Source organism: Ptychodera flava, chromosome 8 (assembly GCF_041260155.1).
Source record: "Ptychodera flava strain L36383 chromosome 8, AS_Pfla_20210202, whole genome shotgun sequence".
Classification (NCBI taxonomy): Eukaryota; Metazoa; Hemichordata; class Enteropneusta; family Ptychoderidae; genus Ptychodera; species Ptychodera flava.
In genome coordinates, this window is record NC_091935.1 from 9,283,564 (window position 1) to 9,301,267 (window position 17,704).

At 37.8% G+C, this 17,704-nt stretch overlaps 1 protein-coding gene across 5 annotated transcripts in view; it reads left to right on the forward strand.

Annotated features, from left to right (window-relative positions):
- Positions 1-17,704, forward strand: part of LOC139138410 (rho GTPase-activating protein 29-like) — a 58,355-nt gene that overhangs the window by 34,222 nt on the left and 6,429 nt on the right. For 4 of the 5 annotated variants that reach the window (XM_070706781.1, XM_070706784.1, XM_070706782.1 and 1 more), the window contains 18 exons: positions 7,621-7,764; positions 8,245-8,329; positions 9,352-9,497; positions 10,009-10,146; positions 10,525-10,589; positions 10,875-10,985; positions 11,283-11,363; positions 11,549-11,722; positions 12,117-12,194; positions 13,143-13,259; positions 13,645-13,793; positions 14,467-14,600; positions 14,930-15,148; positions 15,551-15,885; positions 16,387-16,524; positions 16,854-17,032; positions 17,255-17,335; positions 17,581-17,662. In XM_070706781.1, the coding sequence (XP_070562882.1) occupies positions 7,621-7,764; positions 8,245-8,329; positions 9,352-9,497; positions 10,009-10,146; positions 10,525-10,589; positions 10,875-10,985; positions 11,283-11,363; positions 11,549-11,722; positions 12,117-12,194; positions 13,143-13,259; positions 13,645-13,793; positions 14,467-14,600; positions 14,930-15,148; positions 15,551-15,885; positions 16,387-16,524; positions 16,854-17,032; positions 17,255-17,335; positions 17,581-17,662 (2,456 nt within the window). Of the gene's footprint in view, positions 1-2,305; positions 2,658-7,620; positions 7,765-8,244; positions 8,330-9,351; positions 9,498-10,008; positions 10,147-10,524; positions 10,590-10,874; positions 10,986-11,282; positions 11,364-11,548; positions 11,723-12,116; positions 12,195-13,142; positions 13,260-13,644; positions 13,794-14,466; positions 14,601-14,929; positions 15,149-15,550; positions 15,886-16,386; positions 16,525-16,853; positions 17,033-17,254; positions 17,336-17,580; positions 17,663-17,704 lie in introns of those variants that run through there. The other variant, XM_070706785.1, reaches the window with a different exon arrangement.

Here is a 17,704-nt window from a genome sequence, read left to right on the forward strand (position 1 = left end):
TCCTATATTGCCCATGCCGCTTTCTCTTCAGAATGAAAACTCCTTACAAGTAACAAAAGGGTTGTAATTTTAACCTAAGCTGACTTATAGAGGATGTATTCTCAATTTCTGGCTGGCATTTTTTCCATCAAAATTTTTTTCTTTGAAAAGAGGTACACCATTGAACTCCTTCTAGCCAACTATCAATATCAACTTGCAACGTATTCAAAGAATCGTTGTCCACCCTGCAGATTGTCCATTATTTTCATTTGGTGGTTTTACCTTCTTTCACAATGGATTTGAAGGATTTGTGGCCAATTTGTGAGGCTAGTAAAAACACCTCGCATGAACCAAGTTGAGTTTGACAGCCAGACAAAAGGGTATTGACTATTTCAGTTATCGTGTCAATTTGCCCGGCCATTTTGCCCATCAGCATGTGGCCGAGGTCATGCCAGCATTTGAGACGTTCTGAATAAACCATTAACCAGTATCCTAAAGAATTGGATAATATTGATCGGTGGCGTTCTATAAAACTCTGCTTTGCTTGGGAAGTTAACAGGTGGCTGCTACATCCAATGGAATGACGTTTTTCGTTCATTCCTTGGATGAGGAAGTCAGTCCAAGTATTCCGATGGTATTTGAAGAGCTCTTTCTTTATATTGGGAAAAAGACAAAGCCTTTCTAATAGCCCAAAGTTTGGAAACTGCGATTTCTTTCCACCATGTGATGCAGCTTGTTCTTATCGCCCTGTTTAAAAGATATTGTTTGTTTGTGAAATTCTTGTGCTGGTAAAGCCCATGTAGGTCATAAGTTGATGTGGTTATTAATTTTGACCAAAAAGGAATACTAAGTCTAAATATTCAGTTTATCTGGTAAGACATAATTATTTCACAGTCTGGAACTATCACCAGTACTATTGCAAATTGTAAAGTTAAAACATGCAACAAATTTGCCACCCTAGAAATATGGGATGATTATAATCAACTATTGTTGGTATATTTCTTGAAATATTAGAATGTTCAAGTTGCAGTTGAGAAATACTGTAATGAACAAAGGTAGTCTGGGCATGTTTGTGTCATGCAGTGAATATCTGTAGAACTAGCCATAATCTTTTATTCAATTCAGAAAAAAATGTATGGGGGTGAGGGGGAAGGGTAGCTCTGGTTTGCTGACAACTTCTTTGAATTTTGTTTGTACAATAAGGTCACTCGTTTGATACAGAGAGTTGAAGAAAAATATATTGTATATGACCAAAGATTGTGTACCTCATGAATAGTACATAAGGCCTGGATGAATTATTGAGCAAGCCAGATGTGTTAGTATTTTGCCTGAATGCACATTACTGGTCGGTGTCAGTTCAGCGCTTTTGATTTATTTTGTTCGTAACAATACAAGTCACATGCGGAACACAGCGGAGTTTGTTTTTAAAGTTCAGTTGAAAGTAACATCACAATTGTGGGTGAACTGATTTATTTTGGAGTGCGTCAGTTTTCAACCCCACAGATGACATCGTGACCGAAAAATATTCAGCTACATGCCGCCGGCAGTATCTCTTGATAAACGTCGTCTTGCAACGTAAATAACCATCCACCTGTTAAGAAATTTACAAGGGGCACCTGTGTGGGTATTTCAGCTTTTATGAATTTCCAATACAATGGATTCAGGTTGGTTTTATGGCTAAATGCATTTCTATCAATTCCATTGTCCATGATAGTAATATACAGAGTCAATGAGGGACACTGGACAGCGTTTTTTGCCTCAAGGATTTAATACATGTAAAATCTGTGATTCTGACTTTGCAACCATCAGAGCAGAAAGATTATATGTTCAAGAAATGACAAAAGGATTACTTTTCTGTGTGTTGCGGCATACATAATGTGTAATGCTGAAGAAGTTGTCTATGCAGCAAGGTTTACACTTGACTGAATGAGTTTCAGAAAATGTTTTAGTTCAACAGTTTTCAGGTCAGAAATATGTTTTTGAACGTTCTCTACACAACGTATGTGCATTCATGTTTCACATTTGGTGGTTGCAGCAACTCAAAAAATGCAGATTGGAATACAGTAGTTTTCAGTTTTCATTTGAAAATTAATTCTCTTATACTGCTGTCTCCCTTGCAATGAAAAATCTTCATCATTGTCGACTGACTAGTACAGTGAAGTAAGAAACAACTGAGAAACGATAAGACTGACTTAAAATGGGTCATAGGTATCTTTTGTCTGTACATTGTTAAAAACCCTCCAAGGACAAAAAACCATTATGTGCATTGGTTGGTACGTGCGTACAGACTCGCAAGACTTTCTTCGATTATTTTCTGTACATGCAGGTATTGACAATCACATTAACAAGATACCAACACAGACATACTCCGACACAGACACAGACGTGGAGATGTATACAGAAAGCACACAGAGATACACTGAGATAGCCACTCACAGATCCAAAGACACTCGCAGATCCAAAGATTTGGATTGATACAGACACATGAATTTGTGTGCATTAAATGAACGCATAGAGTGGATACAGAAATATACAGTACACTCATGGATATGAGTAAAAGGATAAGTGCAAGCAGATATACATACAGACAGACAGACATACAGACAAATGGAGTCACGGACATACAGAGGTATGAGATAGTCACATACACTGATGTGTAGAAGGATGTACAGAGGCAGGTGTATCTTATGTTGAGATAGCAGATGTTTAGATTACACTGAGGTGGACACACAAATGTACACCCAGACACTGACGTACAAAGGTGTACACTTCAATACTCACCCATTGTGAGTAAGCCATTTTCTAGTACCTGGTACCTGTCCCCCCTCACTTAAGTCCCCCTTTATTTAATCCCATTCATCCCATTGTGGAATTGTCCCTGTTACTGTGTCACCCTGCCATTGACTCTCGCTTGGGGAAAACTTGCACTACCAATTTAGGGAAACCACTTATTCCATGAAACTTAGATTGTTTGCCCACTACCCCAAACACACATTTAATACTGGTATATTTCTTTTTACGGACAAAGACATTTGTTTGATTGCTGTAAGCAGACAAAAATGTTGCTTTCACTTTATAATCCAATGCAGAGTTTAAAAGTGAAAAACTAGCAAATATTATGTAAGTGCGATTAGAAGTGAACATTGACAATGCGCAGTGACACGATTAAATGTCCCAGAACTGTTTGAAATTTAACTGAAAAACTTGAACTGCTGGTACTGCTCGTTGGAGTGGGACATCTGTACATATCTCAGTCTTGAACTTCAGCATTTGTCAAGAGGATATGAAGGGTGAGAGTTCATGTTTTCCACAGAAATTTTCATGTGAAATGAGTCCTTCAAGTAGAATGGTGGTCGTTTGACTTTCTTTATTGTGTTTCAAACACTCTCTACCGAAGCTTGCATACACAGAGTGGTAAAATGTTGCAGACGACTGGTATGAATAACTCAACAAGCCCCATCATATTGTACAGCACTATCAGTAGTTATAATATTGATATAGTCTCCTTGCCATTGGTATTTCAGGTCTGTGTTTTAAGCCAGAAAATATTATTCCTAAATTTTGGGGGGAAATTTGTCCTGATGAGAATTTAATTTGTGTGTTAACAGACAGTCAGTTTGGTACAGTAAAGCTGCCATGAAAAATTTCCATTATTACAAGCAGCTTCATCAAACAATTATGTAAATTATGTTGAGGTGTGAAAATGATCTTTTGTTTCAAGAAAGTGAACTTGTGATCGGCAACTGTTGTTGTGTGTTTATTTTTAAATAGAGGCTCCATACTTGTCTAGACAGATGTTACAAATTCAGTATTCACTAATTCAATCAGAATGCTAATTGTGTTTAATTTCTCAGTCTATGGACTGTTTTGAGTTTGTAGTATTATGTAAGCAAACACGTTATATCTGAAGTGTCGATACATATTGATCTGCCCTTGTGTGAGTAAACTTTTCTGTCTTTTCAAACAACTCCCTTGAAATTCATCCACATTCAGTCTACATCTAGACCTGTTCACAACAGCTTTTGACATTTTTGGCTTGAAATTTTGGTATTCTAGGCACAAGTCTCTGTGCATAATACACACTTTACTTCATGTGGAAAACACTCCATATTGAAATTGTGTACACATCACTTGGCTATCGTACTCCATTAGCCTAGTGTTAGGCTGATCACAATGACATTGACAAGATGCTATTTTACTGTGACTTTGGACAGTGTCTCGATAAAAAATCTTACTGAGCTCAGATCTTGGAGCTTTGGACGTGGTCACTGCTGTGCCAGACAAATGACCTGTATCACCCAATTTCAAATACAAACACACTTGATCCAATCTCTCTCCCTACCTAAAACTGGCAGTGTTGAGTCGCAAACGGCCGGCAAGATCTTAGTCCAGTGTAAAACACACCTTTCAATGCAGGTTTATGAGGTCATTATAGACACTTCAGAGCTTTCCAAAAGGGGACATCACAGTTCAGGGTTCTTCTAACACCACTGTTTTGCTACCACAATGCTAGCATTCATTCTCAAATTATATGTCATAGTAACCTTTGGAATTGGGAACGACGTGGGCCAGAAAAAAGCATCTTTACTTGTGTGGATTTATTGGCCTGGTGCATCTTGTGGTCATGGACGCAGATAATAGGCTATGGTTGATATACCGATCTAATGGTACTTTCAGGACAAACGTGTGCATGGTATTGTTCACAAGGTCGATTAGTCCCTTGAAGTCTGCATTTGCCCTGGGGGCAAAGAGGGACTCTTTCAAAAAACTCATAATTCATCCATGGGGCAGAAGATTTGTTTGTTGAAGATTTTGTGATAGTTTTGGAAAAAGGAGAAAGGTATTGTTTTCCTGTGCATATATAAAGAATAAATTACATTTTCTGTCGTATTTCTCAAAAAATTCACCTGAAGGATAATTTTGTCCTTTTGAGTCGTATGGTTGCCAAGGAGACATGCAACTTTTGAATCGAAAAAATGGCAAAAATTGTAAATGCCTGTTTGTTTGGAGTGACCGTGGCTTGCCCTACCACTGTCAAGGTGTTTCTTGTAACCTTTGACCTCTCATTTCATGAACCATAGACAGTAGAGGACAGTCTGTGCATGAACAGAGGTAAAGTGCTGTGTTGTGATACATCCAACTGTTGATATCCTCAGAGCCATAGTCAATCCATACACCGTTTGTGGAGTGACCGTGATAGAGCCAGCTGATTACCTGTGGCAGTCTGCTATCAGTGATGGAGTAGAACAAAAATACAGATTAATCAATGTTACCAACCCCAAGAACACTGGCTGACGTCAGGAAGAGTGAAAGAATAATGGCACAAAATCGCCGTTTCTATTTTTCTTGATATTGAAAGTTTTAAGGGACAGTGCCACAAAATCAACCACATATTTACACTCTACATTTCTCATTTCTCATGGGACATGTGTATTCAGCGACCTTGGTCTTGTTCTATAACATAGTGAAAACATTTCTTTGTAACACTTATTTTATGTTTTTTTGATCACACCATAAACATGTTGTTACTAGGCTTTTTTACCTCTTAAAAATTCTTCGGAATTTTGTTTTTTCTATGGGCTGCTTCTTTTGTCTCTCCAAGAAGATCCAAAGGCTCAATATTTTTTCGGTATGTCCTGATGTTGTTTTTTCGCCATGCTGCTATGGATTTCTGGAAAGGCATTCACAAAACAGAAACCTCATAACAAAGCTGTGTGTGGCAGTTGCATTCACCCAATTAACCGATCCTTTAAAGTATTGCACAATTGATGTGAACAAACAACAGAAAGATACCACAAAACACAGCAATTTTTTTCCTAAGTTTCCAAGATTATTTTGCTCACGAGTGAATGGTGTTTACGAGGTGGAAGAATGTAATTAGCCCGGCCATTGTCTTGTCTTTGTGATGGGCAATGAAGATATTAAAGGTGAAGGTTTGATCTGCTTATTCTCTCTGGAGATTATCCCAATTTATCATTGTTCCGGGTAAAATGCGGCACCGTGAATTATTGATGCGAGTTCATAATAGAATGGAATGGCATGATGGGGTAAGGACCTAACACTGGTAACAGGTGTTGTGATGTCACTGACCTTTGGAGGTGAACGGACGTGACAGGTTTGAAAAAAGTGAAAGTTTCAAAAAAGACTGTTTTTTCATAACGTTTCACATTTTTGACAAGGACTGGCCCTTGTCTGTGAGAGAGATTTGCTGGCATCGAGAAGATAGATAGAGGCGTCTTTGAGGAATGTAGTGAAAGTAAATTGGTGATTTTGCAAGAAAATTTAAGACAGAGGAGACAAAATACAGTTGACGCGTATTTACAGATACACAGAAATCTCAGAAAGATGAGAGAAATTGAGGTGAACCAGTGAAAGTGATTGGGGAAAAGGATATTGTACTTTTGATAACTACTTGTGTAAAATTTGTATTTTATTAACATTTTGTTGCAGTGTTTGCTTTCACCTGTTCACCCCCAGTTCCCAGTAAACAGGTCCACAGTCACCATTGATAATAATGGTTTTGGCCCAAACCATTGTGGTGAAAGGGTGATTCCAATCTGGCATGCCAGAGTGACTATAGAGTGTTCTCTTTGATGAAAAAAATTCATCCATGTTTCATGTATTGGTACAGGGCAGCCTTCAGGAAATTTCAAGAAATTCCTATGTTTATTCAAAGAGTTGACATCAATAGTTAGAAAGCTCTGTGACTGTACTGCAAGGGACACATTAGCTTTTCTCATTGACAGCTGTGAATTCAAGATGTATGTATGTATGTACAGCCATATTAAAAGTTTGACATTTTAAAATTTCTGTTGTATATAGTATTGACACTGTGTCGTTCCAGGGAAAACAGGGTAATAGTCCCACATTTCAGGAAATTAAAAAAGAAACATTTTTCATTTCCCACAAAAGAGCAGGAAATTTAGCAAAGTTCAAGGAAAGATGGCTTTCAAACCGTCGGAAACTTCGTTAATATTTAATGTGAATGCACCTGCTGTGTGGTGTGGTTAGAGTACTGCATTTGTCAATACTTCAATTTGTACGTACATGTTTGTGGTTTCAGGGATTCAATTTGTGTGAATGATGTGGTTACCTCCAAATATGTAAATTTTCTAGAATGATTGGAGTAAAGAATCTACAAAGAGCAGGTCACCTATTTGCCCATATTAGGCGCAAATACCCCACAGGCCCTTGTTGACTGTGACCTCCTGTTCAATGTGACCTTTACTCTTCTGCTTTTCAAACATTCAGGCAGGGTGTAGGCTAGCTCTGATGGCATACCAAGCTGTCCTCTGCAATGCCTGTTGTAGGCATGCAGTATCAGTATAGGGGAGAAAGTTGGCCTGTGAGAAAGTCTAAATCGGATCATACCACGTTTATCAAGTGCCATTTATACCAGTATACCGGTAGCTACATTCATATGCAATGGTGCTGAGACCTGGCTAATAATGTCAGATTTGCCAAAATCGGGAGGTACAATTTAAACAAAATTTTATCTGTGTATTAAAAACACTGCTTTAATAAGGACACTTTTGCCATACCTTGTGGTGCGTGTTATAAGTAATTATGTTTTACTTGCAATGGTTGTAAAGGAATATCACATACTGAACTGAACAAAATATTGTATTTGATTTCTTGCAGAGCGATCGGAAACCCCCAGAGTTGCAGCACATGAAAGGCTCCGTGAACTTCTAGCCATTTTACGCAATGTACTTAATAAATACCCAGCATTACATTCGACGGACATTCACACCGCTGCTGTTATTCTCATCAGCCAGATTAAAGGTGAGTACAACCCAGGTGAACTGAACACCCCTAAGTGTTCTGTATGTGGGTCCAACAAAACAATACCAGCGAAATTGGGCAATTCTATTCTTTGTAGCAAGGGGATGCAGCATTGCTTGCAGCCATATCGGTTTGTGGAGAACACATCTTGAAATATGTACAGAATAATGAAAGTAAGTTTGCTGAATATCTCAGTTAAGCAGAAACTCGTCTGAAATGATCGCTATTTTTGTACTCCTCACTAGATTGCCTGCCTCAGAGAGTTCAAAGAATTGAACTTCTTTAAAATTTAATTACAGGTGTGTAGTGATTATTTGTATCACTGCACATGCAGCAAAACAATAACCTCACTTATTGTCACTTTTAGCACAGCCAGTTCCCATTGCAGAGGTCCCTTGATATGATACAGCACCATTGGATTATACCAACTTGTGTTTAACAAAGGATGAATATAGAGCATTTTTTGCGTTTATGTTGCAGGATTTACCAATGAATATGACAAGGAGAACGATCATACAGAATTCTATGATGCCATCGATCAGCTGGCTTTGGCATTCAGCAGCAGGTTTGTGTACTTAACCAGATCTGAAAGAGAAGGCTTGGGAATTGTTAGCTGGCACCCCTCTACTAGATCAAAATATTTGGCGTGGGATCGATGGCCAAGTATCTTTCACCAGATGTGGAAAAACAAAAAACGCTCAATGGCATTGTTCTGACATTGCATGATAATCCGTTTCCTCCCAAGAGTGTTACAGTTCATGGAAATTAAGACTGTAGAGAAAGTATGCACAATTTTTGAAGAATTTGCAGATCAAAGTCGTAAACAAGCTGTGTTTGATTTGATAAGTCACCCATTCACCTATAATCTAGAGAAAAGCATTTTGTTTTTGAAACAGCAAAAGTACATTTGCTTTTGTAGCCGTTTTTATCTCTCTCAGCTTCTCATATATTTGGAAATGTCATGGGTGCAAAAGAGACATTCAAGTAAAATTTGACTTTGGTACAAACAAGAGATTTAGAGGCAGTTTATAGGCTTTGTTATTGAGCAGCGGTATCCGATATTATGATTGGGTGTTGGCTGAATTGCTTGAATGTTAGATCTTAAGATCTAGTCGTGTGATAAGACGCCAAAGTTTCTTATGTGAGATCTTCAGATTATGGGTGTAGGCCCGGCGACTGACTTTCCTGTGATGGATCTCTGGATTTGGGTGTTGACTTTTGTGACTGCGGCATTATCTTGAAGTAATCGCTGGAGGACATTTTGAAGTGATTGTGACATTGTGAATGTCAAATGGCCAATTCTGTGTTTGAGAGTGACATTTATGATGAAATACACCACCGAACATCCTGCGCAGAATTCTGACAAATTTGAGAAACTAGTGTGACTGAGTTAGCGACAGTAAAATTCAATCACTCAACACTGAAACTGAGAAGTTGACATATTTAGTGGGATTATCTTGAAATTTGAAAATGTTGAGAGCACAGTATTGTTGTACCGTAGACTTGAAGATTTGTCATGTGAAGGCGCTATCATACAACAGATCTTCAAGTCTGTTTGATGTCTAACTCTTTGTTGTATCATTGCAGTGTTTCGGAGTACCTCATGGGTGATCTGGACCAATCATCTCCTCATTTAAATGCATCTCAATCAAGGTCATACGATAACCTATCCTCAGCCAGCTGGAGTTCTGATGGAGGATCAAGGGATGCCAATCTGGACACCAAGGAACCAGGTAAGCTTACTTGTGCCCATGGTAAATGTTGATCTACATAGCTTAGTGAAGATGGCAGGGAATCAGTGAAGGGAAAGATTTAAGATCAAGATGCAGAATGCAATTCTTGATTATTGATCAAGTGATCAAAATGCTGTAACAGATGAAAGAACGTAAATACGCTCAGAAATCAAGTTAATGTTGGTGAAAATCAAAGAAACAAGCTTAGATCTGTGTGTGTAGGGACAAAGGATATGGGAAAATCATGCCTGTCATTGTCATACATTGAATTCAGATATGCATCTGAGGACCTGTTTTATAAAAACATTGTGAGTTTGTTAATTGTAACCATGCATTCTACAGTAGCATTTGAAATATGGATTTACCTCTATGAATTTACCTCTTATTAAAATAATTCAAGTGATTAACTTTAGGGTATGTTCAACATGTTGATGTTGTGTCTGTTTATGCATTGGAAATACATAATATTAGTTCTGAATCACCAATTTTTCTTCTTTGTTGTTTGCCACAGTTTGTATGACGCCGGATGAACTCGATAACACCCTGCTGTCCCTAGAGTCTGGTGTAGATCTTGGGTTAGTGAGAGCCAAGGCATGGTCCAAATATGCCAAAGATGTCATGACATACGTTGAAAAAAGAGTTCATATTGGTAAGTACACTCTAATTGCATGTCACTGGTTATATGAACAAGAAAAGGTATAAGGTATGGTCAATAGAAAACAAAAGAAATGAGTAATTATGTCACAAGGGGGCGATCATCAATTTGGGCACAGAGGTGTGTGGGAAGGGCATTTTTTTTCACATTAATTCTCTGTAGTTTTATTTGTTTGTTTAACATATTAACCGTTATGTAAACTTGACATTCCATGTTAATTTGTGAATTATCACTGGATCATCATGATGGAATTTCATAATTCTCCTTCATGAATCATTAGATGCGTGTTGGAGTTTCCTGTTGGAATGTTGGGAAAAAATGCTGGTCCAAGATTGATAGATAATCTTCAGTTGTGTTTTGTATTCTTTTCAGAAACTGAATTTACCAGGAATCTTGCCAAGCTTGCTCAGACTACAACGCCCATCCTATCGGAAGTGGTATGTAGTAGATATGCGCCAGTTTTATGGCTTTTTGTGGTTACCATGGTTTCTCTGTAGTCTATGCAAACACAAGAAAGCGAGCAACTTGTATCATGGTTCTCCTTCGATGGAATGTTATCGAGACTTATATTTGAAGATTTTGGATCACTTGAAATATGGTTCTTGTGTACTCCGCAGGTGACAGATCAAACACATACAGTATGCAAGTACAAATAACAAAATAAAACAATGTCTATAAGAAATGTTTTTTTTTTTCAATTTTTTAATGTTCTTTTTTTTCAGAGTTATTTACCACTGCAATCAATCTACTGTACAGCTTTACAACAAGATCTGGAGTATGCCTCAAACTGTGAGACTACTTATAATCAAGTCCAGCTTAATAAATTCCTTGAGGTGAGATGGCTTTTTTAGCTGTTTGCATATGAAAAATTGGAAATCGTTTATGTTGGCAATACTTGATGTATTGAATTGGGTGTGTACAGGTTTTTAAATAGAAGACAAAATGTAAATTTAAAAAGTTGAATGTATGTGTCAAATAACACAGAGGAAAGTCTGATGTGTAGAGTCAGTTTGTCAGAAATATTAAAGATTACTGACAGGTAATTGTGTGGTATGTGATTGAACATTGCTGGTATATAAAATTATGAACTCTGTGTTTAAATGTAAGACTTTTTTTCGCTTCTCTTCCAGCCTTTGGCGGCAAGACGAAGTGAACATGACAAGAAAAGAAAGGAAATCAAATATTCTTGGAGCAAAATCAAGAAAGAAATGGTAAGTTTATGTCGTGTGACCTGCAAAATGTCGTTGGTCTTCAACAGGTTGGGACAAAGCATCAGTTATCAGGCTTTTGGAGAGTCTGCCAGACTGTGACATTTGCGGTGGGCTTTGTTTACGGTTTCTGGAATTTGAAAATCTTTTGGAAACGGGATGATGTGAGTGTGCTTGTGTGATTTCAGGCGGACTGTAGAGTGAACCTTGAAAAAGCCAAGCAGGTGTACAACATGAGACAACAAGAGTACGACAAGGCCAAGGAGATGACCAGCAAGGCAGAAACTGATGGTACGTCGTCGAGCACTGGTCATGCAAAGATTGACAAAAGAAGAAAAATTGAAGAGGATGCACTGAGAAAGGTACAAATTCTCACTCACAATATCATAAGAATTGCTATCAAAGCTGATGGAAATTTTGCCATCTTTACATAGATAGATACTAGATATGACCTTGACGTGATTTGATCCTTGCAAGACAGAGTTCAGAAATTAATCGTAACTTGAAGAAATTTGAGTGAGGTCTTTGAACCTATGCATGTTATTTTAAAGTTTTCAAACCAACGAAAAGGCTTGTTATAGCAAGAAAATGACAGGATTAGTTGCATAATATCTATGCAAATGTCGCAGTAATTGGAACAAATCTGACTGAGGACACAGGTTTTCACGCCAGACACCCATTCTAGGTACAGATGCTTTGTACCAAGTTTATCTAAGTGGATATTACAACAATTTGTATTTTTTCCTCTACACTCAGGCTGATGAAGCAGAAACTGTGTACAAATCACTGATTGTAGAAGCCAACAGTAAACAGAAAGACGTGCAGGAGACAAAGGTTTGTGATGAAATATCTCAGATCAATTCAAATAAACATGCTGTACAGCTCTTACAGTGAAAATCTGACTGCCAAGTCGTGGTTCTCATATTTGTGGTGTCCGCTACGAACAAGGGACCATGTTCTCTGTCATATCTGGTACATCACTTTTCTTCATAAAAAATTCGGAGTAACCCTGGGCAAACACCCTATACCACTCAGTGTGTTGGAACACCTTGATAGGAAAGCTTCAATACTGTGTATTCAGCTGTTATACATATTATTATATACGGTTAAATATTCAAAATGGTTTTATTCCATATGCTCTCTGTAACTATCAGAAATAATTTTTTTTTTGCCAGCTCGTAGTTTTGGTGTTACCACTGTCTTCCTCATCACACATATTTGCAATTTGCAAAGTGTTGCAATTTTTATTAACCATGAGTAAATGACCAACAAGTGATTTTTTATGCTTATGGTTCGCTAGTATTACAATTTTTATAATGCTCACATATTTTAACTTTCTTACTCCAGTTTTATAGTGTAGTTTTTTGTGATATTATGATTTATTTTATGTCATTGTAACAATTCAACCTGACTGTACTTGTTATGGTATTTTGGTTGCAAAGTCTAATAAATTAATAATAAAAATGATAATAATAATAATTTACGGTTATAGAGTCAATAGTTATAAGGAACTGAGGTTTTGTCAAAATATTAATACAGTGGTATTATACCCGGTACATCTGTGCCCAGTAAATGGCTGCCATAGAGACCTTTCTTTGACAATGAAATTAACATTTCCTGCCTTGTCGCTTTATCTGCCTCACATATTATTTATCTTTTTTCAGCCTATTTTACTGCTGCAAACAAAGTAGATTCATGTTTTTCGTAATTTTAGCTGATGAAGATTAATCACTTTGTGTTGATCATTAACAGTGTCTATTGTTTATTGTTCTGGTTCATCAGAAAGCGTTGGTGACAGAACTGAGAGAGTTGATATGGCAGTGCGATCAGACAATGAAAGCCGTGACAGTGGGTTACTTTCAACTCATGCACTCGCTGTCTGCCCCAGCTCCTGTACAGGTATGTGTACCCACTCTTTCAAGCTTCTAACACAATTCCCAAATGTGACCTTGTAAGTCAAATTTGATTACAATTTTTGGTCTTCTCATATTGTAATAGTGGATGAAATTTTACACACATTAACAGATAGGTAGAAGTACTGAATTTGTAAACTTGGTTAGAGAAAGAGTGCTTTCCAGGGAGCCTCAGTAACTGCTATTGGTTAGCAACTTGTTTTGTATGTGTGCAGCTGTCCATAACTTTTCCACTTGTAATATTTATTGTTGAATAGAAGAGAAATTAATTGAATCAGTGAGAATGAATATATATGTCTCCCCTGGTGTGTATTGGTCCTTTTTGTATTTTCTCTTATGTTCAACAAATGTTTAATTAATTCTATTTGCAGTATCAATCGTTGACTGAGCAGTGTAGGATATATGAGCCTGGAGCTCAATTTAGTGAATTTGTACGTCATGGGCCAACAACTGGTGGTAAACAACAGAATACTGAACCATTTACATTTGAACCTTACATCAGCCAAGCCAAAGAAAGCCCGTAAGTACCTATGCCATAGTCCATAAATGATTGCCATTTCCTGTTACTAGAGGGCGCTCTATATTAGCGCTTGTATACTTGTAAATATTTTATGCACAAGTGATTTTCTGTTTACTTTGCTGTTTACAGATTACTTTACAGTCTTTCATACTGACTTGTGTATGTATTTCAACCACAACTAGAGAGGTTGAACGTGTCTCCAATCTTGTCTCACTGAATGCACTGATCATGGAAACTGTTCATTATAGCTACCCCATTATCATACATGGTCATTTTAGTTGAGGTACTGTGGTTTTGTCAAGAAGTTGATACAGTGGATTTATACCCGGTACATCTGTGCCTAGTAAATGTTCGCCATAGTGTTGGGTTTTCAAAGTTGTCCTTGATTGGTTTGCAAACAGGTGTTTTTCATGCATATTCGTAAATAATATGACTGAATATGGAAAACTTTCTAAGGCACTGCTTGCTGGCCAAGCTTTTTCTCAAGTTATGAGAAAAAGATATATGTAACTGAAAATCACCTTTCCTTTTAATTGGATGATTTCTAGTACATAAATCTTAATGCTACATGTACTTTCTAAAATCTTTTAATGACTTTGAAACAACTTCTCTGGTCTTTTCAGCTTCTCAGGTCAAACTTTATTCATGCTGTTTTCATATCTGCCATTCACAGGAGACCTGGTTTGAACCGGAAAACCAGCAGCCACTCTACAAGTAGCACAGGTAGTGGGGAGCTGGCGGTACCTGAAGATTGGTATGGACCATCGGCAGGCAGGCCAGGCAATCAGAAGACAGACACCAAAGGAGGTAAGAACATAGAGATACACAATTCCAAGCAGAAATGTAGTCATATTTGATGCTGAAGGAAAAATATGAACTGTCTGGACAGTGAATGTTGAAGAGTTCTGAATCTGATCTTATTAGTAAATGGTATTGTGATAACGCATCTCTAGCTCTGTTTGTGTCTTAGTAACTTAAAAGGGGTTACATATTCCAATGGTTGCAAAACATGAAAATGGATGAAGAAAAAGCTAATATGCATGAAAGAGTTTCTCATATTCCACACTGTTGATGTAGCTTACTTGTTAGAAAATGGCAAATATTTTAATGAAATTCATGTACTGCCATGTCTACAGAGAAATCCAGAACCACGCATCCTCTCTCGGCATGGGGGCACACCTCGCAGACCTGCAGCGACAGTGAAAGCGCCAGCGGCAGCAGTTCACGATCCCAGGACGCCTCGCCATCAGCAAGTCCGCGTGATATCAAACGCAAACTGCCACGCGAAACCTCCAGCAATTTGTCATCGGGAGATGAAGTCACAGATGAACCGCAGAGTTTGAAGTTTGATTCAAGTAAGGAAACAAATTAAAAATTTAGCTTTTTTGTGTCATAAGAAAATTTGGTTGCTACTGGGAAAATATAAACTGATTTCACTGTGTAGTGTAGCATCTATGTGTATAATTTTAGGTACGTGTTAACATTTTTATTGTGTTTATGTCTGTCTGTCAGTCTGTCTGTCTGTCTGTCAAAAAAGAAACTTGAGCTGTTGTGGAACTATCACTGTGATATATTGAATCTTGGCTTGTTCATATTGTTTGCCACAAAATATTCCTTCAAATATTGTCAGCACTGTCATGACCTCATACATAGCCGGCAATGTCGTATCTTTGAATTTTTAAAGATTTGTGACATTTATAAACATGACTTGATTACTCCTCTACGTACAATTATTCAGATTGATTTGTATTTCACAGGACTTCTGCCAAGCAATGAAGGCAAATTCAAGAACTCACCTCAATCCAAGGCAGCTCAGACGCACGTGTTTCGTAAGCTCAGAGCGCCCTCAAAGTGTCGAGAGTGCGACAGTTACGTGTACTTCAACGGGGCTGAGTGCGAGCACTGCAGCCTGTCCAGTCACAAGAAGTGTCTGGAGTACCTGGCCATACAGTGCGGTGGCAAGAGGCTGCAGGGTAAAATGAACGTCTTCGGTGTCAATCTGAGGGATCATCTTCAAGACACCAGGAAAGAAGTGCCATTTATCGTCAGTAAATGCATCTCAGAAATCAATGAGAGGGCGCTGTGCGTCAAGGTAGGTGGAATTTTTAACACATATCATATCATGAGAGAAACATATAAGAACAAATCAAAGATTCATATATGTGTAAGTGACAGACACATCTTTTTCATAGTGAGTGGTATAGTTCATCTTTAGGAGCCTGTCATATTACATAAATCAAAATGCATCTAACACCCCCTAGGATTATGATAAAATTTGTATATATCTTCATGTGTGATTCCAATACTTTAACTGTTCTGTTTATGAAAACCATTGTTGGAAGTCAATCATGAAACTGCTCATATTTAGCATCTCCTCATAAAAGGTAAATTAGTTCATGTCTGTGTGAAAATATGCTCCTATCTTTGACAAACTGCCTATGTACAAATTACTATCTGTATTGAAACCAGTGTTGGCTCAAATCATTGAGCATTTTCAGTGTGATACGTACTCTTTTTATTGCATCAAGTATGGTGGAATCTCCGTCAAAACATTTAAAATGCCCATTTTGACTCCTTGATGCTTCCATTGCAGGGTTTGTACAGGGTAGCAGGGGTCAAGGCCAAAGTGGAGAAGCTTTGTCAAACTTTTGAAAATGGAGCGGACCTGGTAGATTTGTCGGACACACCGCCACATCTCATCACCAGTGTGTTTAAGCTGTATCTCAGACAAGTATGATGCCAATGATATCATTGTAGATTCTGTTTATTGTAAAAGTGTAGGGCATACCATTGGTAGTGTAGTGAAAGAGTAAATGCTTTAAGGACAGCTAGAAAATTATCTGTGTGATGGGCTGTGTTGGACAAGAATTATACTTTGCAGCAGGTTGAGATGCTCAGAAAAAGTCCTCAGTTCAGTGCGCAGGCTAACAGTTGCTAAATTATTCTAGTTTCTGAGTAACAAGGATTTTATCCTTCTATTTGTACCACTTTTATTGAACATAAACGAACATAAAATACAAGTATTCCTGGTGGCTTACATAACTGACTTCTGTTTTACAGCTTCCAGAACCGTTACTGTCATTTCATCTTTACCCAGAGTTTGTTGCCATTTCAAAAGCAAGCAATAATTACTCTGACCTTGGCCATGAGAGAATTGTCAATCTACTGAAATCAACCATTGCTAAGTTACCCGAGGAGAATCTGAAGGCCACAGCACTTGTAATGCAGCATCTCAAGAAGTAAGTTGAGAGCCCTCTATAGTTTTGCTATTGGAAATGCAAGTAGTATCCCACCATATAGCCATAGTATTCCTACTTAAAAATTAATCTGTGAGTGTATAGACTTAACATAATATGTTCTGTGATGGACTTTGATCAATATCAAATTTTACCACTCTCGTAATTATAATTGATTGCATTTTATTAAACGAAATAACATTTTCCCTTTTGTGTACATTCCAGGGTTGCTGACAACGCAGACAGGAATCAAATGACGGCTAGTAATCTGGGTATTGTGTTTGGACCAAATCTGCTTCGACAAAGGTAAGTCCTATTAGTTTCTACTACCTTACACAGCAAATGAAAACCGTAAATGATAAAAGGTCATTAATTAAGCTGAAATACTTTTTCACTCAAGCAGCCTCAGTAAACCACAGGCAGGTCTTATTGTCATTGATACAATATTGATTTTTGTAATTTCACAATAAATGTGAATGCCGGTTCTGAGAATCAACCTATGTGACTTTTTAACCTCTGACCTTCAACCCCCTGTCACTGGTATCTTACAGTGAGTCTGCAGTCACGTTGTCTACGCTGGTGGAAATGCCTCACCAAACCAGAGCAATAGAATTACTAATTCACAACTCACATGTAAGTATCTTCTCATCCATTGCAGTGACTTTGGTGTGAATG